Source organism: Chiloscyllium plagiosum, chromosome 20 (genome assembly GCF_004010195.1).
Source record: "Chiloscyllium plagiosum isolate BGI_BamShark_2017 chromosome 20, ASM401019v2, whole genome shotgun sequence".
NCBI classification, from domain to species: Eukaryota; Metazoa; Chordata; class Chondrichthyes; order Orectolobiformes; family Hemiscylliidae; genus Chiloscyllium; species Chiloscyllium plagiosum.
This window is the reverse complement of record NC_057729.1, coordinates 27,887,005-27,914,645: the sequence shown is the minus strand read 5'-3', so window position 1 is coordinate 27,914,645 and position 27,641 is coordinate 27,887,005. Positions and strand designations below refer to the sequence as shown.

General features: G+C 36.6%; 1 protein-coding gene across 1 annotated transcript in view; it reads left to right on the top strand.

Annotated features, from left to right (window-relative positions):
- prex1 (phosphatidylinositol-3,4,5-trisphosphate-dependent Rac exchange factor 1) overlaps positions 1-25,699 on the top strand; it is a 222,533-nt gene extending 196,834 nt beyond the window's left edge. The window contains exons 29-40 of the mRNA XM_043710358.1: positions 3,268-3,358; positions 4,332-4,460; positions 6,677-6,718; positions 9,003-9,220; positions 10,165-10,267; positions 13,917-14,060; positions 14,579-14,684; positions 14,877-14,943; positions 15,750-15,940; positions 18,703-18,805; positions 18,930-18,997; positions 24,787-25,699. Of these exons, the coding sequence (XP_043566293.1) occupies positions 3,268-3,358; positions 4,332-4,460; positions 6,677-6,718; positions 9,003-9,220; positions 10,165-10,267; positions 13,917-14,060; positions 14,579-14,684; positions 14,877-14,943; positions 15,750-15,940; positions 18,703-18,805; positions 18,930-18,997; positions 24,787-24,829 (1,305 nt within the window). The 3' untranslated portion in view covers positions 24,830-25,699. The remainder of the gene's footprint in view (positions 1-3,267; positions 3,359-4,331; positions 4,461-6,676; positions 6,719-9,002; positions 9,221-10,164; positions 10,268-13,916; positions 14,061-14,578; positions 14,685-14,876; positions 14,944-15,749; positions 15,941-18,702; positions 18,806-18,929; positions 18,998-24,786) is intronic.
- The last annotated feature ends 1,942 nt before the right edge of the window (positions 25,700-27,641 follow it).

Sequence of the window (27,641 nt, the reverse complement as noted above, 5' to 3'; positions counted from 1 at the left end):
AGAGTCCCCTAACACAATTGATCTCTTGGACGCTGACGTACCCCTCGTTGCATTAGAGCCAGTCTCAATACCAGAAACTTGGCTGTTCGTGCTACGTTCCCCTGAGAACCCATCACCCCCTACATTTTCCAAAACAGCATACCTGTTTGAAATTGATATATCCACAAAAGACCCCTGCCCTCAGTGCTGACCTATCTCACCCTTCCTGGAGTTAACCCATCTATGTGACTGTATCTGAGACTTTCCCCCCTTCCTATAACTGTCATCCACCACATACTGTTGCTGTTGCAAATTCCTCATCGCTTCTATCTGTCTCTCCAACCGATCCACTCGATCTGATAAGATTTGCGTCCAACAGCATTTATGGCAGATGTAATCCGCAGTAACCCTTAAACTCTCTTTAAACTCCCACATCTGACAAGAAATACATATCACTGCAAAGGCCATTTTTGCTCCTTCACAATCTTCAGACCCAGAAAATAACACCGCCTTATTCCTCTACAAACACTGCCCCAGGTTAAATTAATAGCTGTGGCTTATATTTTAAGTTTAACCAAGAGACTTATCTCCAAAAATATATAATCAAGAAAGAATCCATTATACTCACTACTGCAGCCTTTCTCTTGGACAGACTTAAAACAACAATTAACTTATCTGATTCTGTGCTGTGAACTTCGCCCAACAGTTCCTCTAAGTTTAGTTGTGAATTTCACTGTTTGTTAATTTTCCCAGATGCACTCTGATGTCCAGCGATACACGAATTCAAACAGCAAAGGTGGTAACTGTACAGGTTCTCTCTCTCTCTTGCACTGTCCTCACCATATGCTTCCTTTGTCTGCTCTTCTCCCTTTTAATCTGCTGTTGTTTTGACTTTTTTTTTCCAAAGTTCCAAAACAATGCAACAGCATATAAAACAGTAATTGCTGCTCCTGGAATTCGAGGAAATCACCTCCAACACCTAAAATACCTCAAAAAAAGGAGCAGCTCATACAGCCAGAAATTTTTCCCGTCCTCCATCTTGGATTACCCAGAATCATTCTTTCAACATTGCTGTGCATCCTTGCGTATGATGACATAGCACTGAGATAGCACTGACCTGGGTGAGAACCTCTGACTGGCTGGCATGGTCTCGTGTTGTGGCCTCCACTGTTGATCCTGGGGTTGAGGATGTTGTCCCATGTCTGCATCACCCCATACAGTAGGAGTTCCATGTTTTTGCCTGCAATGCAGGGTGCCAGTTTCCGCTCATCTGCAAGGTCTAGGGCAAATCTCAGGAACTGTAAGTAACAACTCTGACTTGCCTGGATGCACAATGGACCTTTATAGTTGGCATGGATGCAAGGAATGCTGGTCTTTCAGTAGGTATCCACTAAATGGTAAGTTGTTCTGGAAATGGTGCGTAGTAGGATGAGGATAGAATCAAATGTGAAGGATGCCATAGGTAGGTAGTGAGGTAAATTTGGGATAATGTAATGAGAAATCCCTCTAGGCCTGTTGTAGAGAAAATATAGAGAATCACCAGGAGACGCAGAGAGTTCCTCAAGAAGTAGGTCTTTTATTTGCAAACATAAAACCATGACACTGAGAAAGCAGATTCTTGAATGCTCACAAACCACACGGTCCGTGGATTTTTATATATTTTTTATCATGTTTCTGTTAGCTTATCAGCATGTCCAACTATATTAATCAAAGTACCTCACTCTAGCTACACAATAAACCAGTGATGTTAGTTCCCATTATCTCTTTAGTTGTACATTCTACTTAATGTTATTCTCATGTCACGGTTAGATATTTATTGCTAACTCTGCTACAGTGATCTTCCATTCCAGACTAACCTGTCTTGATAGATATTTAGCTATTCCATCTATTACAATAGTCTCCTGTCTCAAGCTGACTCTACTAACTATTAATTAGATATTATAATGTCATGGCCCAAATATTTATTGTCCCAATCCTGTCATCATAATACTTAACAGAGAAGCTTGCTTTATTACTTGTGTTATCTCATCTCGCCGTAGTGATCTTTCAGCCTTAACCTTACTCTGCTAATTGGTGTAAGAGCATTTCACTATTCTTATCCCATCCTGCCTTCCACAACCACAGATCACCAGTGGTCTTTATTCTTTAACCCTTCCTATGCTTTCATGTTCTTTATTTTCCATAGGCCTTGCTGCGCAAATCCCTTCAAAAATGTGATGCATTTGGCCCTGAGTCAAAAAAACCACATTTTTTCCAAACAAATAGACGAATAAATAAGAACTGAGATATTGCCTCCACACATACTTTGGGTCGTGGAAATAGCTAGTCAATTTGTTGGAATTACAGTTGGCATTTCTCAGGAGTTAATTACTGTTTAATACAGGTAAGTAGACAAAAATTACAGTGGGAATGGCAGGGATGTGTATATTTTGCAATGTATGTTTATAAATACTTAACACCAATTGAATTCATTGCTGAAGTGATCAATGCTTAATGCAACGTGTGATATGTTGTAGAAATTTAACAGAAATCATTAAGTTTAGAGGGGTAAATGGTCTGGATTCAAGTAGGTATATTTCGATAGACTATTCTGATAATGCAGCTTTTTGAGACATTTGGAGTGATATAAATTCAAATTGATGCAAATTCATTTGAAGGTTATCCAGTGCATCTTTTCTTTAGCTTTCAGTCATTTTTGACTTTTCCCATTTAAGCAATACTCTAAATTAACAATAAAGAGCTACTTATTCATATTGACAAGATCAAAAGTCACACAACATCAGGTTATAGTACAACAGGTTTATTTGAAATCACAAGCTTTCGGAGCACTGATCCTTTGTCAGGTTTCACCTGATAAAGGAGCAGTACTCCAAAAGCTTGTGCTTTTAAATAAACCTGTTGCAGTATAACCTGATGTCATGTGACTTCTGATCTTGTCCACTCCAGTCCAACACTGGCACCTCCACATCATATTCATATTGAAATTACAGGTATTTAGTGAAAGGAGAAAGGAGTGAATATACCCATTTATCTGAAGCAACTAAGAAGAATTTCAATCAACAATACATTTCTGTAACTCTTGGAAACTCCTTTTAAATGTTATAAGCAGCTTATTTGTCCACTTCAATATCCTAGTATCCTTTTCCAACAATGTTACCTCTCTCCTACTATGAGCCACACAATGAGTGATCAATGTTAGTATTTGCTGTACAAAACTTATGAAATAAAGCACAGAAACCAAGTATTGGAAATTGAAAAGAGTTTGAGATGCTCAATGAATTATTACAGGTGGATTCCATTGATGCATTCCTTAAGGGGTCAGTTATGACCAAGGCTTTTGAAGAGACAGATGGCATTAGTACAGAATACAACATACAAGGTAAAAAAGATTTAAGTACTAATTGCGTCTACATTTCTAAATGGTGCTACATTAATGATCATTCTCCCTCAATCACTGTAGATGGCTATCATTTACTTGTTTGTCTGTGTACAGCACTTAGTGAGTTGCAAACCATGAACAGGAAGCTCCCAGGAAGCAGTTCAGTAATGTACCTACTTGAAATATTTGATTAATCCTGTTGAAATGCTTATGAAAGTCCCTATTTGGTGACAAAAGTCATGCTCAATAACAGGTAGCCATTCTAAAATATGGAGAGCAATCTGAAACCATGAATTTTACCGATCCAAAGCTTCCGATCCTGTACAGGTTTTGATTAGTACCATTTCCAGAATTGCCCTCCCATATGGTCCCAAATTATCGAACAGTCTTCAATACTGATTTTTATCAACAGGACAAAACAGTTTGTTTTTAATACTAAGTAAAACTGGTTCTTGCCAACTGTGCTTTTTGATGAGATTGGTGACTGCAGAAATTAATATTCATTCACTAGCATTGGTTAAGCACAGAGCTGTTCTTAAGTAGAAGTTTTATGTTACATTTGTTTTTATTTTTCAGTATTGTCTTGTGTTAAGATTTTAATTGTAAAAATGTTCAATGTTTTCATTCTTAATGAGAGCTACTTATGCTAAGGCATGTCTATATATTTTTATTTACAAGCTCCATTTCTTGGTTTAGTGTCTGTCATAGCTCCTCCTTCCCTAATGTGTTTTTGACTATTTTTGATCCATAGCTATTTTGGTTTTATCTGCGTTACATTTAACTGTATCCTTTTCCTAGAAGTGTTATATATGGGAAATAATGGCATAAAATCTATGTTCAATCACACATGATTGGCAATGCACTATTAGCACTATTAAATCATATGCTCTTCACCATGTGTAGTTATCATTGAAATGCTTATAGATTTCAATACTGAGATTTTGATCACCTAACTCCTAGAATCTTTCCTTAGAATTTCGACAGAAAGTTGACCAAAACATAAGATGTCGAAGTATAATCCAAACAAATGTGCAGGAAGACCCCTGGAATTTGCCTTGTTCGATCAATGCCTTAGTGGACAACGTACAGGAATACGTAGAAGGTTAGTCGTATATTTACTGTGAATTACTGAGACTGTGTTTCTTCTATGAGTCACCTTTCAGCATGTTGTGCAGCTTTTGAAAATTAATGGGGAGTAGTTATATAAACAAATTTTTTTACACCATTTCTTATCATAACTAGACCATAATATTGATTTTTGTGTTCCATACAAAAGGATCTGTTTGACTTCAGTCAGAACTAAGTTGGAATAGACTCTAGTGGAAATGCAGACCTACTCAAATCATTACTGCCTGGTGCCCTGTGATGCTTAGTGCTTTAAATGATTTAACAGATGGAATAAAATCTGCAGGCCGCCTTTGGATTTGATTATAATTCTAAATGTGGTTCATTGAGTTCTTGCCAACTTAGAACTTTCCTGGAAGGGAACAAATTTGAAGACTGACTTAAAGTGAAATTATTTCGGCAACACTGAGGGACATGCATACATTGCATAATTTTCTGTACTTTAAATACTTGAGATGCAATGTAGATGTGATTTGGGGAAAATTCTCTCTTAACATTTGTGGATTTATTATTTAAAGAAATAATGATTACTTCCGTTCATATGTTTTCAGGTTTCCATTGAATAATAACAATTACAACATCAGAAATCATTGCTGGCTAGTGTCCTTTTACTTCAGTTAAACTATAGATCTATTTCTTTCCCTTGTAGTTAACCCCAATAAAACCAATATATTATCTATGGCATTCACAGGCAGAAATCCATGGCATTAATTATTTAAATATTGAAAAGATGCATTTCAAAAAGTACTCTTTAAATGTAATTCATGTCTGAGAATTCGTGTTTTCAGATATTTAAATTATTTTTTTCAAACCAGCATTTCACACTGTATCACTAAACAGGCTGGTGGTTTCTAAAGTAAAAATATATTCTGCAAGCTTGCAATATATCATTAGATATTTACAGTTTCTAACCAGAGATGGGTTTTACACATTGTAGGAATTGTATGGATTTTAATTACTCAGATCTCCATGAGGTAGTAACCTGTGTTTATAATGGTCATGCTCGTTGACTTCTCACAGAGCTAAAAATGATGTGGTATAATTTTGTGAAAGTTTTATACATGAAATTTAAAACTAATACAGGGGTAGTTAGAGAAGTAATGTCAAATGTTTTGGAGCACAAGCTATATTTTGAGACTTTTAATTTCCCATGTTTGCAATGTGAGATATTGCATCGGATGGTACATTCATTTATGTCTTAAGATGGTTATCTTGAAAGTTTTGTTCCTGCACTGGAGTTAAGAGAAGATGCCCTCAATATGGCTGTAATATTTCAGTGTACTTGTAAATTGTGGTCCATAATTTCGTTATTGACTTATCTTTTAATGCAGTTTTCTCAATTGCATTGCTGATTAACAGAACACAAACATTCATAAAAGAATAAATTGAAAACAAAAAGCACCAGTTGGCTACAATGGAATCAAATAGATTGCAGACATTTCTACTAGTTCATACCATCAAATGAGATGACATGATTCCAGCAGTTTTGACATTTTTCCAGAGTTTTAGAGACACTTTTCAAATATCATTTTGCTTGAATTACTTGAGTAAAAGGCTCAAGTTTTAAAGGCCACAAGAATTGCAAGGTCACACATACATCTCTGAAGAATGTTTGTGTCACAATCTTCTTTTTCATGACATAAGTTTGACATGAGTTTTTAATGTACGAAGAGAAAAACAGTTCTCAACTGCCAGATTGTGACTCATCACTTGGCTCCTGAATAAGTCCTATCTTTCTGTATTTCCTCTGCCCCTGTAGTAATCCCTGTGTTTATTCTCCAGATGTAATCAAAACACTTTCCTGTCTATTATGCCTCTCTCACCTCCTCATATCCATTCCCCATGTTCATCTATTGTCTGCTTCCTTCTTCCTTTCGCCAGTGTAACTCATCTTGTTCCTCCTCCACCTCTCACTTGTCTTCACTAACATTTTCCCTTCCTCTGTTCTTCCTTCCCATTTGCTGCTTCAGTCTTCTCATTCCCTGATCTCTATCTTCATCCAGTTAGCTCCAGAGCCCTCTTTGTTGGCTTGACCTGAACACTGCACTTCATCTTGCGGCATCATTCCAGATTGAGCAATTTTTTAATGTCTTATGCTATTTCGATCCTTAAAGTAAAGATTCATTTAAAATCTTTTTTCTTCATGATGTGTAAATACTGACATTTTGGTAATCTCTTCAATTGCTTCCACAGATGGAAAAAATCAATTGCTTTTAGCTCTCCTCCATTGCACAGGTAAGACATGTTTTCGTAATTGCAATTAAGCTCGAAGGGGCAGAGAGGAGAAATTTATGTATTACTTTATACCTCTATATACCATATTTGAATGAAACTAAATGTTACAGCTGTAAGATATATTTAATTTGAGAACAAAGTATCATAGTTATTGGTAAAATATTTATGATAAAAGCCTTGCAATTTAAATATCAAAGTAACAATAGAATGGTGAGTTAATTTGGTTGTGGTCAGATATTATAACTTGCTGTATATTTTCAGCTATTATCTCTCGATAGCAAATGAACTCCTTTAATTTCAGTATACAACACTATTCCTTGGAGGAACACACTGAAGGGAATTATTTCCCACTTAAAAAGTGACTCGCTGTAATTATACGGTAATATTACATCACCCACTTGGAACAGCAAGTCAGCATTCCTCTCTGGCTCGTGTGAAAACATGTCACAAAATTTTTTAATGGATTTGGGACTTCAGAATATGAAATTGCACTTGCATGTTCCCTTTTTAGTTTGCTTGTATGACAAGTTAAGATGTAGTTATGAAAACTTTTCAAAAGACATTTCATCTTAAATTTTGATAGCGTATTTCTAGCTTCAGTCAAGTTAGCTTGGACTTCTGAAGTGACCAGCTGAATTTTACTTTGTGCTCTGTTGTATCAATGCAGATGAGATTCAGTCTTATTGTTTACATCATGAGATGAATGATCAGTGTATGTGATGGAATTATTGCTCATGCTAGCACATGATTTTGTGCTTTTGTCAAAAATGTAATATTGGAATGTTGACGATGGTTGACTGTCAGCATTTTCCAATATAACCTCTTTGAATGTCATCTCAATGCAGTATTTTAGCACAATGAGAGATTGACTTAAAAATTCTGAAGTTGTGCTTTGTAATTCACTGTTCTGCCTCAGAGTGCACTCTGGAACTACCCAACCATCTCACACTCATCTCAATCCTCCCAATAAAGGCAGAAATCCATTAAGTCAATGATATAACAAGCCTTTTCTGTTAGAAACTCCTGTTTCACTTCACTAGACAAGGCTCAACAGTGATGGTTATTCTATGATCTAATGTCGAACAATTGTCAATTATTTTTTAAAATGTTGTTAAATATCTTCAGTATGATTCATGTCATTCCTTTCAAAATAATTCAGTTTATTTTTGTTTGATTCTACATTTATGAACACAATCCAAATGTATATTCCAGTCTTTATTCTGAATTTAATAAGATCTTTACGAAGTGATTTAATTATTTAAAATTTTCACTTCCTTTCTTGGTTGGCTGTCTGAGATTCTTTTAATGTGACTAGGTGTTTTGATTTCTTGTAGATATCACTGAAACTCGATGCTGGGAATTCTCATTAAGCTACCAAATAATCCATTTCACAACAAGGGAGGTCAAATTCTTGGCAAATAGAATGCAAGATCACTCTGTGCCAACTTTTTTTGAAGTCAGCGAGTACCTTTACTTTTCCACTGACTACCAAATCTGGCCCACTTTTATTTCATTTATTATTTGCAATAAGGTTGCTTGTATGGTATAGTGATCCTTGTATCATTTTGGCCTTTCGTGATGGGATTTATTTTTCTGTCATGGATGCTTTACTTTAGGTTATTTGTATAGCCCAGTGTCTATTTTGGTTCTACTTACTTGTTTTGGCAAGGCAAAGTTTGGTTTGTAAAGAATTGAACCAGAATCTTTGAGGGTCAGATTACACTTCTCTAGATAAGCAGAAGGTAAAGAATTTTAAACCTATTTTTCAAACATTTTTGTGGTATAAATAATTAAATTTATAAACATTCCAAGCTGTGTTATTAATGAATGTCCCTCAGTTATTCATTCATCTGATTCAGGTTTGATGCTTTTCCCTATGATATACAGACCAACGTTTGCAACTTGCAGAGCGTTTTGGATTTGATAATGTAATTTATTTTTGGTTCCTGTTGGCACTGGAACCTTTGTCATGGCGAGTTGCTGGAGTTCCATTTGAGAGCACTTGATTTATGAGCAGGTGCAGAGGTGCTGTTATCAAAATGTTTGTAAGATATCCAAAATATTCCTGTTCTCTCTTAATTCTCTTTCAGTACCTCTCCCTCTGGCTCTCTCTTTTCACAAGCATCATTGCAAGGCCTCCAGCTGGAGTATAATTTTGCCCCTAGCCATAATAATAGGTTTTTGCATTCCAAAGAAAAAAAAAATCCAAATACATTAGCTGTTCACTGTTCCACTCATTTAGGTTCCTTTCTCTGACTCCTCAATACTTTTCTCTTCCCTACAGATCTGGAGTTACAATTACGCCGCGATGTCCTCTTTTGTCAAAGCCTAGTAGCAGCCATCTGTAGCTTTTCAGAGCAGTTGTTGGCTGCTTTGAACCACCGGTATAATAACAATGGCGAATATGAAGAGGAGAGCAAGGAAGCCAGCAAAAAGTGGCTTGAGCAGATAGCTGTTACTGGGGTCCTTCTCAATTTTCAGTCTCTGCTCTCTCCAAGTGTGGTAAGTGAATATGTTTAAGTTTACAAATTTTAACTTGGTGTCTACTAAACCATATGTACACAAATTCTCTATTAGGTTTAGGGAATTGCCCAATATTTTTTTAGAAGTGCAAGAATCCAGACAAATTTGAAATTGCAAGTAAGTTATTAAAACTTTTCAAATTGAAGAATTACTGGTGAAATTTGTTGCTTTTGATTGGGGAATGCAGCTGAGTTGGCACATTTCAAGTAGAAAATAATTATTCTACTTTGTTATTTGACATCCAGGGGCTCACGTCCTGTGTTCACCGTTTTCATAGAAATAATGTGTTGAATTTTTTTGCACTATTTTGCTGTCTTTATAAAGTTGTGTTAAGCAGATATTTTATGCAAAGAAACTCTTTAAGGCCCCTATGCTGGTGTGTTCGCGCGGTAACTGATTTCCTCTAGAAAGTCAATTTAGGTTTCACTCTTTTGGTGTGTGAACCCAAAGCCACCTCTAACCATGCCAACACTGTACCTCTTTGCAACTCTTCTCCTTACTTGTGGGATCTCAAACCCTCGCTAATTGTGTTCATTTGAAAAGAGATACAAAGATTTACTGTTCCAACAATTTCTCTTGTTAGAGGCAGAAATGAACTCCTTTCAAATCTAATGACAAAGTACTACCGACTGATACATGAAATGAAATCTCAGAAGTTGTCCAACACATAGATCACAAGATTCATTTTCTTCACACACCATTTATTGTGTGATCTCAAGATCCTTTTTATAACAATGTAATGGATGTATGTTTTTGTTAGAATTGCACGAAGTAAGATAATATGTGAGAGGAATTTATTGAAGCAATTGCCTGATGGATGCAAAGCCAGCTGCATTATCTTCTACTGCTTCTGGAGGCTGGATATTTCATGCTGTTTATTTCAGTGTGCTGGAATTAATAATTATCTTTTTACTCCTGCACAGAAAGATGAGCGCATCATGCTGGAAGACACCAAGGTCGCCTTGTCTGATCTGGATAATGTAACATTCTATTTTAGACAGCTGGAACATGAATACCCAGTAGCAAGTAAGGATTTCAAATACTATATTGGCTTAAACATTAAGCAATATTTACGGTTGATACTGAAATTGTGTTCAAGCAAAGGGAAACAACTATAGTAATAACTATGAATCAAAATAAATTTATAGTCTGCACAGAAAGAGGTTTTGTTTCAGGAGCATTGTACTCCTTGAAGCAAAGCTGTCTGCCCTTTTTGGTCAACAGTATATCCTGTGAAAAAATCAAGAGTTTAGAAGTTAGTGTTATACAGTAGATAAGGTGCTTTTTTCTTCATGACTGCAACATGCATTCCGATCCAACTGGGCCTTTCGGGAAGAGCGTCTCATGCTGGTGTTGGGAATTAATTGTGATGAAAGTTTGGGTAGACCTTATCTCATTCTCTGTGTAACTTATGAGTAACTGTGTAACTTCGTGAGGTTGCTAATTTGGCAACTGTGTTCAGAGCCTACAGGCTAATAGATTGAAAATATGAGGTTGGAACTGAGACACATTGTTGGTGCAGAGGAGGACAACTACGCACTGCATCTAAACCGCAATGTACCTGACTTGGGAAAACAGCACCCTGATATGAGATACTTCCAGATAGAAAGTGCTGTGAGGAGGCAGGGTTGGGAGAAGATGTCAGAAAAAAAGAACACACTGGGCCTATATTAGAGAAAGGATAGGTGTAGATACCTATTCAAATATAGTGGATTGGAGGCTATAGTGGAGCCAGTTGGTTGTGAAGAGTCAGTGCAGTTACAGGGGCAGGCAGAGATGGTTCACTCATAAGAAAGGGAAAATGATCAAACAGTTTTAACAATACAAAAAAGGGATAAAATTGTACACAAGATAATGTATGACCAGGGAATCCAGAGTAGATACACAAAATTAAGAGTCCTGATATGAGGCAAATGCTTCTACAAATATCTATCAAAATATTTGTGATGTACTCAAAGGTAAAGAATATATACAAGGGGCTTTTGGAATTGCACTACATTTAATCAGATCTCCAATTTATTTTTGCAAAGCCAATGCCAGTGACACAACTTGTCTAACAATAAGGTAGTTTGCATATCATGGAGTATCTCTTTCGTGCAAAGTACTGTTGCTCGAATTGCATATAAATGCGTTGGATCATTCTCATTTTTATTCAGAAAACTGTTAGTTATATACCTCACAAAAAGGCAGGCATGCATAAGGGATGAAATGTAAACTCAAACAATATATGCACCAACTGTAGCTCATTTCTTGCTTTCAGCGATGAGGGAAGAATTTTCACTGTTCAGTTTGCATACAGTTATGGACACATTTTTCACATCTTGTCAGTGAAGATTTCTACTTAGTCAACATTTGTTTTAATGTGGTGTCCTCTACAGCACCTGTGTGTAAAGCAACAATGAGGCTCTTCAACCGAACAAATTGGAAAATAGCCTCACTGAGGCGCAAACTGCAGATCATGATTTATTTAAAACATTTTACAGGAAGGAAAATAAGATTAAGGAAGAGAGTTTAGAGTCATAGAGATGTACAGCATGGAAACAGACCCTTCCGTCCAACCCATCCATGCCGACCAGATATCCCAACCCAATCTAGTCCCACCTGCCAACACCCGGCCCATATCCCTCTAAACTCTTCCTATTCATGTATCTATCCAAATGCCTCTTAAATGTTGCAATTGTACCAGCCTCCACCACTTCCTCTGGCAGCTCATTCCATTCACGTACCACCCTCTGTGTGAAAACATTGTCCTGTAGGTTTCTTTTATATCTTTCGCCTCTCACCCTAAACCTATGCCCTCTAGTTCTGGACTCCCCGACCACAGGGAAAAGACTTTGTCTATTTCCCCTGTCCATGCCCCTCATAATTTTGTAAACCTGTATAAAATTATGAGGGACATGGATAGGATAAATAGGCAAAGTCTTTTCCCTGGGGTCGAAAAACAGAAAAATTAAAATTGTATTTCTTCTGAGGGATTGAGTCTTTCCACTTGGAAAATTACCTTTTGAGAGCCATGTGTGCGGATCTATGATTATCACTTATTACAGCATTTTTTAAAAAATGCATTTCGTCCTAAATGTTTGCAGAAATGATTCAATCTGCTTGATGAGAGAAGCTGTGCTTCCATATACTGTGTCACTCTACTTTAGTCATGAGGGCTTTAATGCCTGCAGTTTCAGCGATTTGAATAAACAGATTTGAATTTACCCTGTTACATGGCTTCTGGCTGTGAGATGTTTCAAAAACAAGCTCAACCTGACTTTGGCAAGTCTGATCATACAGCACGGGGTTGTGTTACTTGTAATGTAGTTTCAAAGCCTATTTGTACTGTAAAATAGACACTTCTGAAATATGACCTCATTGCTTCCAGAAATGGAAAAATGATGGTGATACTGGATATATGAATCTATATGTACAACATCTAATTTTAGCAATTAAATGGACAGTTTGCTTCCAAAGGGATTTAAGCTGCAATCCTGTGACACATAAGTATGTAAGATCCTCCGTTGATCTGCTGCTGCTGGCCTTTCCATTCTGGGATGAAAACACTATGTTGGGGATCACCTTCCCTCAAGGTTTTAAAGACTTGCTAATATATTGCATGGGGAATTCACCCTAATCTCTTTCCACTGGTTGACCTCAGCATACCCTCATTTAACTAAATTGCTTTTCAACTCCAAGGACTCGGTTCATCTTTTTCTCAATTTGTGGTTCAAATGATCCTCCATCAAATGTGTTTCTTTTCATTATGCTAGCACATTATTACCTTTGCAATTGCATTTATTTTGCTGCTTTCTATTAATATTTTATCATGAATCGGATCAATTTAAAAATTTTCAGTTCAACAGCCTTTTTATTGAAAAATAATTAGGTCTTATTAGAGTAAACTATTGCAAAGAGCTGAATATTATAACTTTAGTAAACTCAGGCTTTCGCAGTTGTTATTTTAATGTACATTAGGTTTGTTTTCATGTTGATGTACATAAGCCATGTCTACAACAGCAGACTGCAATTTATAGAATTCCAGGACAATAGATTACATATTGATTTAATACTGTATTTTTAAGTATCATTTAAGGTGTCTTTTAGTCTGTAATTTAGCATAAGATGATTTAACCAGTAGATAAAGTAAACACAGCTAAAGGTATGGTTTGCCAAGTGGCTTCTTTCTGAGCTGTTAAATCCCATCGCTCTAAAATTTCATCTATGTTGACCCTAGATCCTCAGGGACTGGGGATAAAATATGAGCTGCACTGAAACAGGAGCAAGCTGCTACTGATGTTGTGAACTCAGTGGTTTAGAGTGTCATCTAAAGGTCTATATTAATGAATTTTATGTTTTGAACATGGCTATGCATTTTTTTGTTTCTGACTAGTTGATTGGCTTGCCATTTCTTTTACTTGAAAACATTGTCTCCTAACATTAGAAACAACATCTGAGATTATTTTGCTTTCTTTCTCAAATCCACCAAGTGCCAGTACTTTTTTCCCCCACAATACTTGGAGGAATATTTACTTTGTTTTAATCCTAGTCCAAATGAACTGCAGTTTTCTGGTGGGCTCAGGTTTAACAGTCACCTTGCCATAGGTTCCTTCACTGGTTAACAGAGAAAAATATTTTAAAATATGCAGTCTTTCACTGATGTTGAAATTTGATTTTGATTTTATTTTTGCAGACAACTCTATCACTTACCATATAGATGGAAGTCGCCAAGCGTTGAAAGTTATCTTTTATCTTGAAAATCATAACTTTATGGAGTTGCCTTCTAAGTTTCAGAATGGGGGAAGTTTAAAGCTACACACAGTGCTCTTCACTCAAGGTAAAATTTGTTTTAATTTGCATTGTAATTTTTCTGTTTTTACCAGTTGAATATGTCTATAACTATTTTATAATGGGTACATTTTACTTGTTGCTCAAACCACCTGTTTGTATTAAATGTCTCACATCATTGGAAATTTACTACTGATTAATGTTTTCTCTGATCATCAGTTGCACTTGTAACTTATTGCATCTTCTGCACTGTGCTTCTTTATGAACCAACCGCTTAAACTGCAATGAACAATACAGGAAATTGTTTCAAACCAATAGGTCTCTTCCAGATTGTAGAAAACATTGCTTAATTTAAAAAGCAAACTCATACTTGTTAACAATTTGGAGTTATCAAGACATTTAAGGAAGTGAAGACAAAATGAAAATCCAGATTTATGATTCAAATATTACACTCTGTTATAATAGTGCGCTAAGTTATTACTTGCTTTTAGTTTTAATAAGTGTTTTTTGTAATGATCACAACAAGGTTCTGTACCAACATAGTAGTAACTATATTTTTGTCTCTAGCTCTTGAGAACAGATGTTCTTCAGAAAATGCATCGGCAGAAGAATTCCAACAACTGATCAATTCGGCTTCTCTTGAAAAAGTTAAATGTTATTATCGAAAACTCAGGTAAGTTAATTATTTGTGGAATTAAAAGAAATTGGAATGCTTTTTGGTTGATTATCCCTTGAAGCAACTCAATAAAATGCAGATTTAGACAAGTCTACCCAAGATTTTGTGGTAAATTTTAAAATGGGCCTCAGTTATATATCTAACCCATAATTTGAAGCAAATTTTATTTCTTTAAAAATCTTTCCATAGGGCTTTCTATCTAGAACGGTCTAATTTACCTTCTGATTCTTCGACTACAGCTGTAAAGATAAACCAGGTAAGGTGTGTCCAGAAGTCTAAAGAAACCTTTGTCATATTCTGAACTGAACACTTCTTATGACTTTGAATAATATGTATTTGATGGAAAAGCAGATTTATTAGCATTGTCAAGCAATTAAAAGTCACTGTCACCAATGCAAGCAGAAACCAGTTGTAAATCCTACTGTGTGTCTTACTCATCCATGCCAAATTCTGCAGTTATGTATGTCATGAGTTTTTTTCTCAATTTTGCATGGTCATCTAGCAATTATGTTTGACTTGCATTTTACATTTTAAGGGGTATCATGAAAAGCTAATATTGCTTAAAGTATCTTTTTGGTAAATACATGCTTGAGGCCAAGGCATTGAATGCCTTCAAGAAAGGGGAAACAGAGTGCTGAGTTGGATGACCAGACATGCTCACGTTGAATGGCAGAGCAGGCTTGAAGGAAGAATAACTTTCTCATGCTCCTATTTTCTATGTTTCCATGAGGATGCACAGAATAAGCAAATTTGATGATAGTGTGCAGGGAGAATTGTATGGAACAATAACACCAGCACACACACATTGGACTGAATGCGGCTCTTAAATTCAATGTAGTCGTTCAGTTATTTTTGTTGAAGCAAAATGAATATATACGCTGAGTGATATCTAACTCTGTATAGATTACTGTGTTTTAATATTGCAATCGGAAAAATCCCAGCCAAGAAAAAAAATTGAGAAGAGGGTTTAGCTACTTCATAAAGTACAATGACGTTTCTTGTATCTACAAGCTTGACACAAACCAGAATCCTACCTAACACATTTCATTTCAAACCTCATAGCTGTTACGTCCTCTCAATGCACTGGAGGAACTTCGGCGGTTGATGGAGTTGTACATAGGCCCAAAACATTCAACATCCACAGTGAACTCAAGCAATAATGCTTCCGGGATTGCAGTCTTGCCGATATCTTCTGAGCTTTGCAACAGGCTTGGAGCTTGTCAGATTGTTATGTGCAGCACTGGTATACAAAGGTAAATCAAAGCTGTCACTTATCTGTCTTTTCTGTTAAAACAGTGCAGTGACTTTGCTGTGCACTCTTGAAATGTTATGGAAATTTTACCGTACCATTATCAGAATATGATGATGAAGCTGGTCATGTTGAATGTTTATAGTACGATCGTTCATTTAGAACTTAAAGAGCTCTCATGAAAGTTTTGCATAAATCTTGGATTCACTCACTCTGCTGTCATGGTAATCCAGATTTTATAATTAGTTTTATAATATTAGCTCAATGATATGTAACACATTCTAAATAAATTGTTACTCCCAGTACTACTGATGAAGGTCAGAAGGCAGTAAGCTGAAATAGGAGAAAGTGAGGACTGCAGATGCTGGAGATCAGAGTCAGAGTGTGGTGTTGGAAAAGCACAGCCAGTCAGGCAGCATCCGAGGAGCAGGAGAATTGATGTTTCAGGCATAAGCCCTCCATCAGAAATGCTGATGAAGGAGGCACCAGGAAGCATTCCTGATGAAGGGCTTATGCCTGAAACATCAATACTTCTGCTCCTCGGATGCTGCCTGACTGGCTGTGTTTTTCCAGCACCACAATCTTCAACGGCAAACTGAAATACACTTACAGCTGTTAATGTGCTGCTGGTATTTTGTTGCCTGTGTTGTGAAATCTAGCCAGGAATACAAATAGCCTCACTTGTAATTGATCAGCAGACTCTGTAAGTTGTAGCAGGGTTTTATTGGAGAATCCAAGCATTGTAAAGTTGAGTCCCGGGTTTCACAGCACTTTAAATGCTGCAAGTTTTGACAATCTTAGATGGTCATTGATGAGGTGAATATGAATTTATGGGAAAAAAGTGAAGTAGTGCCCTTTATCATTGACAGACTAGTGCAAATCAAACACCAGCTGTTGGTTGCATTGGAGACTGTGAACGTAGTACTGGATTTGGGTGTAAGTTCGCGTTAGAAAGGGGATTGTTGTAAAACTTTAATGAGAGCACTCTATTTTCTAAAGCACCAGTTTGGCTGTTAAAATTAGGCCCTATCTGCCTGTTTAAAATGGTGTTAAAAGATAAACAAAGTCGTTCTGTGTCTGATCAACACATATCCCTCAACCAAAACTCTTTTTTTCCAAAAGGACTATCCAGTTAGTTATTGCCTTGCTGTTTGTGAGAAGTTAGGAGCTACTCCATTTGCCTACTTGAGTGATTATATTTCAAAAATAATTAATTGGAACAAAATATTTAAGACATTCTGTTTACATGCATGTTGCTGTACACTTTGATGTTTAGTATATATTTAGCACAAATAGTGGAATCTTCCATTACCTGTCTTTTGAATCATTAAAGGGCAATTTATTATATTTCTATTATTTAGAAGTATACAGAAGGCAGCAGATAACATCTGTCATTGGTACAGCAAAGTATATCACCCAAATCTGAACCTCTTGCATTTAAATTATCTATTGGCCTTATTAATTGAATATTCTCAGAACATGAATCACTCTGTCAAGTTTTACTTGCAGTGCAAAGTCTGTTTAATTCTGTGTTCTAACATCTTGCTACTTTTTCTTTCATCATTACTGGTGTACAATCTCAAAATTTAGTTAATTTTAAAAGATCAATGTTCTCTTTTTGCAGGATAAATTTTGGTGTTGTTTAGCTTTGTTTAAGAGACCATGGATCTTATGTAAACATTAAACTGGTTTTCCATGCTAAAGCAAACGTCAGTAGTGCACTATCCTATTGTATTTTAGTCGCAATTTCTCATTTTTGAAGTGGCAATTCCCAAGTGCTTTAGTCTCACACTGGGCCACCCAGGTAGTTGAATTTGATTTATTTCATGTACTAGAGCAACCCGAGATTCAGCAACTTGTTACTTAAACTATCTTCAGCCTTTTTGTACTGTCAATAATTGTCAACTCCTGAAGCTGTACTAAGGTACTGCTTTTGGTAGTATAGAATATGAGTTTTGCTGAGAAAGGACACATTTTGCCAATGTTTCTTGTCTTGCACTGATCAGGAAGTTTTGCAAAAATATCAATTCAAGGGGTAAACCAACATTTATATTGGATGAGAAGACAGTGCATGTACTGGACATTGCATGTGTTAATATACAAGGCCCTGTTATTTTCTGCAAACAGAAAGAACATGTACTCCAGTGTGTTTGTTTCAACTCAACAAAATGGGTGACAGCCTTTCGTTTGTTCATTTCTCAGATCGTGACTTCATCAGTCAGTCACCCTATCTGCTTTAAAATTTAAACAAAGCCTGGCTGTTAACTGTCAATGTCTCTACCAATCAGCACCGTCCTCTCACATGGTATAAATGTCGGTTTTCCCCTTGAATCTTGCGAAATGACTTGATAGGTACAAGGTGAAAACCTCTTTCCAGAAATACTGACTTTCCTGAAGTACGCCAACAAATTTTACCACTTTGACCAAATAATAATAAATGTCTTTACTTTGTCTTAGCCCATGAAGTAAAATCAAAGTTTCCAGATGTAAAATTAACAAATCACATTTTTGAACATAAAAGAGAACAGGATATAATTTTACTTTTCCTATCCGTGGGGCCAACATCATAATCTTGGGAAATTAATTTTGTATGTTAATGAATTTGCTTCAGAGAAACATGGCTTTCATTCTTCTGTAGGAGTTTGTAATATCAATCAGCTCTTTTGTTTCCTCCTGATCTGAGCAGATCATGCTGAAGATGTTTTACCTTTATGATGGAAAATCCACAGGGGATGTTAACTGTCTTGACATTTTCATTTTATTCAGGAGTACTTTAAGTGTGACCCTGGAGCAAGCAGTTATTTTGGCTCGTAGTCATGGACTCTTACCTAGATGTATCATGCAGGCAACAGACATTATGAGAAAACAGGTAAGATCTTTAAAGACCAATTAAATGGATCTCAAGGCATGTGTTGAATAGTTTAAAACTGTTGTCTTCAGTGTGTAACCCAGTTGCCCTTACTTCAGAACAACGGATTGTTTTCTTTCTACAGGGTGCAAGGGTTGAGAATTCAGCCAAAAATTTGAAAGTAATGGATCAGATGCCACAACTTGTACCAAGGCAAGTTATAAATGTGTTTGCTTGTAATATCTTATGTCAGATCTGAGAGTTTGCACAAGTGGTTCCTTCTAGTTCAGCCAGCAACACTTTCAGAATCCCATCCAGGCCAATATTAGGAATGTAAAATATTTCACCAACCTCAGTGCTTTTAAGTGTAGTTATTTTTTCTCTCTATCTAGATCTTAAACATGGCATTGTCTGTTAATTTAAGGCCTGTTACAGCTAGTGCAATGTTAGTTTTGGCTGCGACACCCCACCCCCCCCGCACAGACCCATCTAATCAGGTTTCCAACCTGATCACAACATTGAAATAAACAACCCTTATTACACCTACACATAAAATCCCCCTGACTATGACTGTAGCTAAGTATCCCACTCCTCCTCTAGCTATTGGCAGCCTCTTATATGGTTGATCACACCACCCTCTTCCAATGTTTCTTTTCATGGTGTAATTGAATTGGACTACTTCACCTATTTCCATCCTTTTCTGTCATGTTATAGCCACAGAATTACTTGTTTCTTACAGCTTCTGCACTATTAATGCAGGTTCCACCACACATGCTGCCATTCTATGACATCATCCAAAGACACAACATTAGGCTCTTTGCGTATACCAACAACATCCACCTCTACCTTACTGTCCCCCCTTCCAACCCATCTGTTGTAGTTGAGCTGCGAGCTATGGCATTCTTTATCACACAAGATTTTCCAATTCTGTCCACTTGTGTGCACATCTTGAAATCTTCCTTCATCCCTTGATTATTCCAATATTCTCTCAGCCAGCCTCCCATCTTCCATCCTTTATAATCTTGAGCCCCATCAAAACTCATCCTAACTCTCACCAACTTCTGTTCACTATCATCACCCTTGTGCTCGTTGACCTACATTGGCTTCTAGTCCAATAGTATCCTACTTTCAAAATTCTCATGCTTGATTTCAAATCCTTCTGTGGTATCATCCTTCTCTACCTGTAACCCTCCTGATATCTCTGTGATCCTCTAACTCTGACCTCTTACATATTCCTAATTTTTAATCAGACCAGTGTTGGTGGCTGATTTTTCAGCTGATTTGATCCCAAGCGCTGAAATTGTTCCTTCAGGCTTCACTTTCTTTTCAAGACCCTGCTTAAAAATCTACCCCTGGCAAAGCTGTTGGTAATCTCTCTCCTAATGAACTTAAACTTATCTGTGTTTGATAATACCCTCTGAAGTGTCTTTGGGTGGTTTCCTGTGCTAAAGATCTTATCGAGCTTTGTGGATAGGCCATGTGTTGATGTGGTCACCTGATAGGCTATGCTGGGAAAGAGAGAATGGGCATCAGACAATGGGAAATAGAGCGGAGTTCAGGACCCCTGAGTCTCCAACCACTTTTCAGTTTCAAATACTATTGAAAGTGATAGTTCATCTGGGGTATGCAATCTGAGGCGAGACCATGGGTGGTTCTGCTATGTCGTGGATCACAAAGGGAACTGGATGAATACAAACGATAAGTGATCTAATAGAGAAACCATTTTTTTTAAAAGACAAAGAATTATATGGTAGTTATAATGGGAAGCTTTAGTTTTCTGAATATAAATTGGGATATCAGTTGTGAAAAAGTCAGAGAGGGCCAAGAGGGTGTTCAGGGAAAGTTTCTGTTGTTGAACAGCAAATATTTTATTAACTGGCACCTATGGGACCAGGAGTCTGCCAGTTGATAAAATAGTTTGGATAACCAAGAGGTCCACTTAACCACAGTAAACCCCAACCAAGCGAAGCTTTGAGGCATAAACATTCCTCAAAAGGGCTTTGTAAAAAACATCAACACACCTCCTAAAATCAATGCTAAGACACACAGTAAGTAGTGGAAACATAATGCCGGGAGTATAGAACATTATTGTTATACTTCATTTACAGCATACGTACTCAGACATTGTGGTAGACCGCGGTATTTGAGATAGGTATTTCTCTGTATCTGCGAGGGTTCTGTTCCTAAGCACCCCATGAATGATGAAATTCACGAGTGCGGTGCTAGTTTAAAAAAAAGGTTAAAAATTGAGGATATGCAAATTTGTTCCATAAATGTTGATTTTTGTTGGTACTTATGTTTTTGGCATGGATAGGTAAATTAATGATTTCGCAGATTCCAAGGATTTACTGTATGTAATCTTTTCCAGTTCATTAACAGTGCTGGTTGATGAGGTGCCAGTTAAAACAAAGTTTGCCATATGTTACCCAATCTAATGAAAAAGGACACACTGCTGGACCTACTTGGGAATAAGAGTGACCAAGTGGATTGCCTGTTAGTATGGGAATCTTGAGGGGACAGTGATCATTGCAACATGAAGTTGGATTTGGGAAAAGAACGAAATAATCCAACAAAACAGTTAACTAGGAAAAGGCAAACTTCAATGGGGTTAAGAATAGATCTGACCCAAGTAAACTGGTATCAAAGATAAGCAAGCAAAACTGTAACTAAACAATGGGCTGGGCTTTAATGAAGGGAAAGTTCAACACCCATCAAGACATTTTCCCAATAAGTGGAAAGCTGGGACAAATCCAGTGTTCCATGGATGGCAAAACAAATCAAGACTAACATGATGCAGAGAAAGTATGCCTATAACAGCTGTCAGGTTGATCATACAATTAAGAGTCAGGTTGAAAGTGACAAGTTTCGAGAGGAATTGAAAAAACAAGCAAGATAGACAATGAACAAATATGAGAAGAAGCCGACAGGTATTATAAAAGGGAATTTTCATGTTACTGTATTCTGTAAGTGCATAAATAGTAAAAGATTGGTAAAGGAGGAGTGGGGCCAAGTAGGAACTAAGAATGAAATTTAGGCATGGAACTTGAGAAGAGACTGGGGTATGACATGAATATTTTGCATCTGTCTTTAACAAGATGTTGCCCAGGCCAAGTTGTTGGTAATTCAAACACTAGGAGTTTTGAAATTGAAATTTGAAGTTAAGGAAATGGAATTTGATTGGTCGTCTGTCCTAAAGGTTAATAAAGTTCTAAGACTGGATGAGATGGATCCAAGGATATTGAGAGAAATGTGAATTAAAATTACATAGGCATTGACCATAACTATCTAATTTTCCTTAAATTCAGGGCTGGTGCCAGGGGAACTGAGGGCACTGTTGCTAGATTTGCAGATGACACAAAGAAAGGTGGTGAGACAGGTAGTGTTAAGGAGGCAGGGAAACTACAGAAGGAATTTGACAGGCTAGGAAAGTGAGCAAAGAAATGACAGATGGAATATAATGTGGGAAATTGTGACTTATGCAATTTAGTAGGAAGAATAGAGGCATTGGTGACCCTCCGTTGGTAAAGGATTTGGAAATCTAAAGCACAAAGGGACTTGGGAGTCCTAGTTCAACTGGCAACTATGACAGGAAATGCAACATCAGCATTCATTTCAAGAGGGCTGGAATCCAAGAGCAGAGATGTACTGCTGAGGCTGTATCAGGCCCCGGTCAGGCCAGAATTGGAATATTGTGAGCAATTCTAGGCCCTGTATCTAAGATAAGATGTGCTGACATTGAAGGGGTCCAGAGAAGGTTTCCAAGAATGATTCTGGAGATCAATTGCTTGTCAAAAGAGGAGCTGTTGAGACCCTGGGACTGTACTCAATGGAGTTTAGAAGGATGAGGGGGAATCCAAAATTTACAGAATACTGAGAGGCCTGAATAGAGTGGATCTGGAGAGGATGTTTCCACTAGTCAGAGAAAGTAGAACCTGAGGACATAGCCCCAGAGTGAAGGGATGACCCTTTAGAACTGAGGTAGAAGGAATTTCTTCAGCCCGAGAATGATGAATCTGTGAAACTTATTGCCACAGAAGACTATGGAGTACAAGCCATTGAGACTGCATTTAAGACAGAGATAGGTAAATTCTTGATTAGTGAAGGGATCAATCGTTACAGGGAGAGGGCAGGAGAACGGGTTGAGAAATATTGCAGCCATGATGGGCCAAATGGCCTAATTTGGCTCCTATTTCTGATTGTCTTAAGGACTGGAGAATTGTAAATGTTGCTCTTGTTCAAAAAGGGTGTAAAGATAAACCCAGCAATTCCACTTAATCAATTTAACCTTTGAGGTAGGGAGGCTCTAAGCAATGATAATTTAAGATAAAATTAATCATCATTTGGGCAAATCTGGTCAATTAAGAACATTCAGCATGGATTTATTAAGGGTGAATTATGTTTAATTAACTTGCTTAAGTTTTTTGATGAGGTAAGGGAAAGGTTAATGAGGGTAAATGCTTTTAATGAAATGGAATTCCAGAAGGTCATGTTAGAGTACAACAGATTTGTAAGCAAAAGTTAAAACTCATGTTAAAAAAGGACAGTAGAAATATGGATATGAAATTGGAATTGAGTCACAGGAAACTGGGGTGTGATGACTAGTTCTTTTTTGACCTGGAGGATGGTTTATACTAAAGTTTCCTGTGGATTAATGTTCAAACCCCTAGACTTTGTTATTAATAGACTAGAACTTTGTGTATAGGGCACAAATTTAAATTTTGCAGATATGAAACTCAATGATATTGTGAATTAGGAGGATAGTGTAGAATTTCAAAGGAACATAAAAGCAAAATTAAAATAAAAAGTTCTGGAGGAATGCAACAGATCTAGCAGCATTTGTGGAGAAAGAAGCAGAATGAGGATTTGAAACAATATCTCTGTTTCTGTCTTCAAGGATGCTGCCAGACCTGCTGAGTTTTTTCCACACTTCCATTTTTCATTTCAGAGGCTATATGTGGCAGTAAAGAAGTAGATAGAATTTCATGCAAAACATTGTGAAGTGATTAATTTCAGTAGGAAAAATATAAAGAAGCAATACAAAGTGTAGGGTTCAGTTCTGCATGGGATGCTGGAGCAAAAGGACCGGCGTATTTTTCTACATAAATCATTGACGATATTAGAACAGATTAAATGAGCAGGTGCTATCAATAGAGTCACAGAATACAAAAGCAAGAAACTTGGGGTAAACTGTTAATTTGATATCAACTGGATTGTTGCACCACACGTGGGGTGTGAAGATATTCAAGATAGTGCTTTAAAAAAATCACAAGAATATTACCAAAGTTGAGGAATTGTAGTTGGTCAAAAGGTTGGGAAATTAGGGCTGTTCTCTTTAGAGAAGAGGAAGCTAATAGAAGACTTGTTCGAGATACGGTTCCCATTGGGAGAAGGATTGAGAACCCGAGGGCACAGATTCAAGGTATTGGCCAAAGAAGCAATACAATCTGAAGAAAAACATTTTCACACAGTGCTTGGGACTTGGAATGTAAGGCCGAAGAGTGTGGTGGAAGCAGGGTCGCTTGAGATGTTCAAAGGGCAATTAGATCATTAACTGGATAAGAACAAAATTGCAGAATTACAGCACAGAACAATGGAATTAATTGCGTTGTCCCTTCAGAAGGCCAGCACGGGTACGACAGGCTGAATGCTATTCTCTTTATTTGTGACCATTGTTTGATTCGATATACATGTCAGTATTTGGCTTTGCTTTTAGCATTTATAAGCCTGATGTAGGACCTGATTCAATTGAACAACTAATTAACAGTGCAAAAGTCTACCACGGAGCAATCTCAAATCTGTCCAATTCAGTGTCATGTGTTTATAATCCGAGTAGCATAACCAGTTGTTCTGTAGGTCTATAAACCTGAAGACCTGCTCTCCTTGCACTGTGCTTATCTCTGAATTGAAAGAATGTATTGCTGTTGTTGCTCTTCATTAGAGAATAAAGTTGATTGTAGATTTGAAAGTGCACTTTGTTACTAATCCCTGTTATTTCATCATAGGTTATACCGGCTCTGTCAACCACCTTCCGATGGAGACATATGAAAGTAACTTCTCTTGTAAACACTTTCCAAGATTTCCCAGAGAGCTAGAGCTGTTAGACATTGTACAATTATATTGTGTCTGTTTTTTGTTACAGTCAAACTGTAAAGTGTCGATGTATGTACAGAAAGCTGCACAGAGACAGAGCTGTTGTTTTGCGATATTTCCATTAATAGCACAGTGATAGTCGACTATCCCAACCTGCATCAATATTTGATTATATTGTAATAACTTATGGAAGCGCTATAAAATTAAGAATTTTTGTATTTGCGTACCTCATCATGCATAGAATCTTTGGATCTTGGTGACTGGCTTATGCCAGTGTAGTGAGGGTTCAAGCACATATTTTTGACAGCGTTGGAATTCTACTGATTTACATATGCATCTCAAGCTAAAGACTATGCACCAACCGTTTTTAGATACTAACGGCATTGGACATAAATGACTGTAAGAGAAGTAAGGTGCTATACAATTAGGTTATTAGGATAGCAGAGAATCTCCAGCTATTTTTTTATATAAAGTACACATTATATAATATACTCATGAGACCATCTATGGTACTGTACATGTAACTATGTTGTGTAGCTACAGAGGCTGTCATCATTCTGCTTAACCAGAGCATCTGATATAACGTACTATAATGAGTCATTTTTAAATGAACAAACAATGTAATGATTCCCTTAATTATAGTGTACCCTTTGCTATTATGCTTTTTGTGTTGCTTCTAAGACAGCATAATTGAATGTGGTCTACTGGAATTGCCCGGATTGTGTTTGTTCTGTTGAATCAATAATTCAGTGTTCCACTTACTTACTAAAACCAGCTATTATCAACACAAGCTGAGTTCAAATGAAAACTAACCTGTTGACATTTTAAAATCTAAACCACCTCAAATTTGTCAAAGCTCCCCAGCCTGTTTTGTATGTTTTGCCTTACTCTTGCAGGATCCTGTTTCAAATCCTACAAATGATGCCAGTAAATATGACTATTTCTGATGGTTCTATTTTTGTCACAACTAGCTTTATTGTTATGGCTGGCAGTATTTCAATCTACTTTTTGTTTTAATTGAGTATCAATAGGCAAATGTCCAACATTAATTCATTTGCATTTTTCTTGAAATTATGTCAACAGATGACTGAACATTCCCTACGGTTGCAGTCATGAAAGTTTATGTTTACATCTAATTTCAGTACTTAATTCAAAATTCTTCTGTCACAATACCAAGTGACTCAAAACCTGTTGACCTGGATAAATAAGGGACGAACTGGAGTCTAACAGACATGTAACAAAGAAAAAGACAGATTATGGACCACATTATTTTAACTTCTGCACATCTCAAAGTTTTCAGTTTGAAATTGCTAATATCATGGGTAGAATTATTTGAAGACTATCTAATCTGAGCTAATTGTTGTTCTGTTTTATGTCACAAATAGCAAGAGATTATTTTGTGAGACTTATGGTTTTAGAATTAACTTTTTTAAAAAATTCTGTTTATTTGCACAATAGGTAAGTGTTGAAGCAGTTGTCTCAGGGCAAAAGGTTAATTGCTTAAATTTTGAAGCCCATTTCTAGTGCCTTAAAGCTAGAATTATAAGCTCCTGAAATTCACCTGCTTTGCTAGGTTGAAATTTTGTTCAGTATTAACATGGTAAATATTCTATCGTCATAACCTATTTTCTTTTAAATGTAAAATGTCTTCTCATATAATTGTTTCAGGAGTTAACTTGACCATTTTACTGGCTGAGCAAATGCTTTACTTATTTGTACACATGATTTAAATTGTGAATTATAATAACTTGGGTTAGAATTGAGGAAGATGATAAAAGCAAAGTGAAAAAGAAAAACTGCATTTGATTTAATTCCAGTTCAGTCTCATTTTCCTAACATTTCATGATTTCTGATCCGGTCATTTCCTGTACTGTCTGTAGTTCAGAGAACAGAGCATTACATCACTCAATTAATCATCTTCTCCATGTTCACTAAAGCAGTATATTTTGTAATTAATTGAGAAATATGTGACTTAACCTTTGTGCAATGCACACGATACTTAGTTCATTTGAGCCATCACATGAAAAGTCTTAATTCCTTTCATCAGCAGAAAGGCTTTGCTTCCTTTCAGTGCTAGATTTAAACAGTCTTTGATATTCTCTGTGTTATTTTGGTGCAGACTGGTAGTAATTTAGTCCTATACCCTACAGAATTTTAATGGATATACCGTGTATATGCGTGTGAAAGTCAAATTTTTTAGACTAATTTTTAAGGTTAAATTTATGGGCTCAACTATTACATGGATACTACTTTTTGAGGGCCTGAAATTCATGCTACAGTCCAAAATATTCCATCATTAGCAGAAGCCCAAATTATCTCTATTTGAATAAAGAAAAAAAAACAAGTTACAGTAATATGATTGTATTCCATGAGTGCTACAGGGAACTGAGGTTACCTGAGCTGCACAGAAAGGGAAGTTGTCACCTGACTCTGACCTGATGCATCTTAAATTTTCATGCCAGTTTTGGTGTGAATTGTACATCAAAACGTACAATAAGCATAAAGAAATCTATTTCCTCATCGTAACATTTATGTACAGGATAATACCTTGACTCACAAATATTGGTCTGTTGTCTGTGAAGAACCAGGGTGAACTTTTACACAAGATATATGGAAAATTCCAGACTTTTACTTGAGTAGATACAGTATTACCTTGATACCTTAATGTGACTGAATCTATGTGATGAATACTATGAAAATGCAGTAGTTTTCAAAAATTCTTCTTTAATCATCCTCACCCAATATTCTCTTTTCTCCTGAAGGTGCT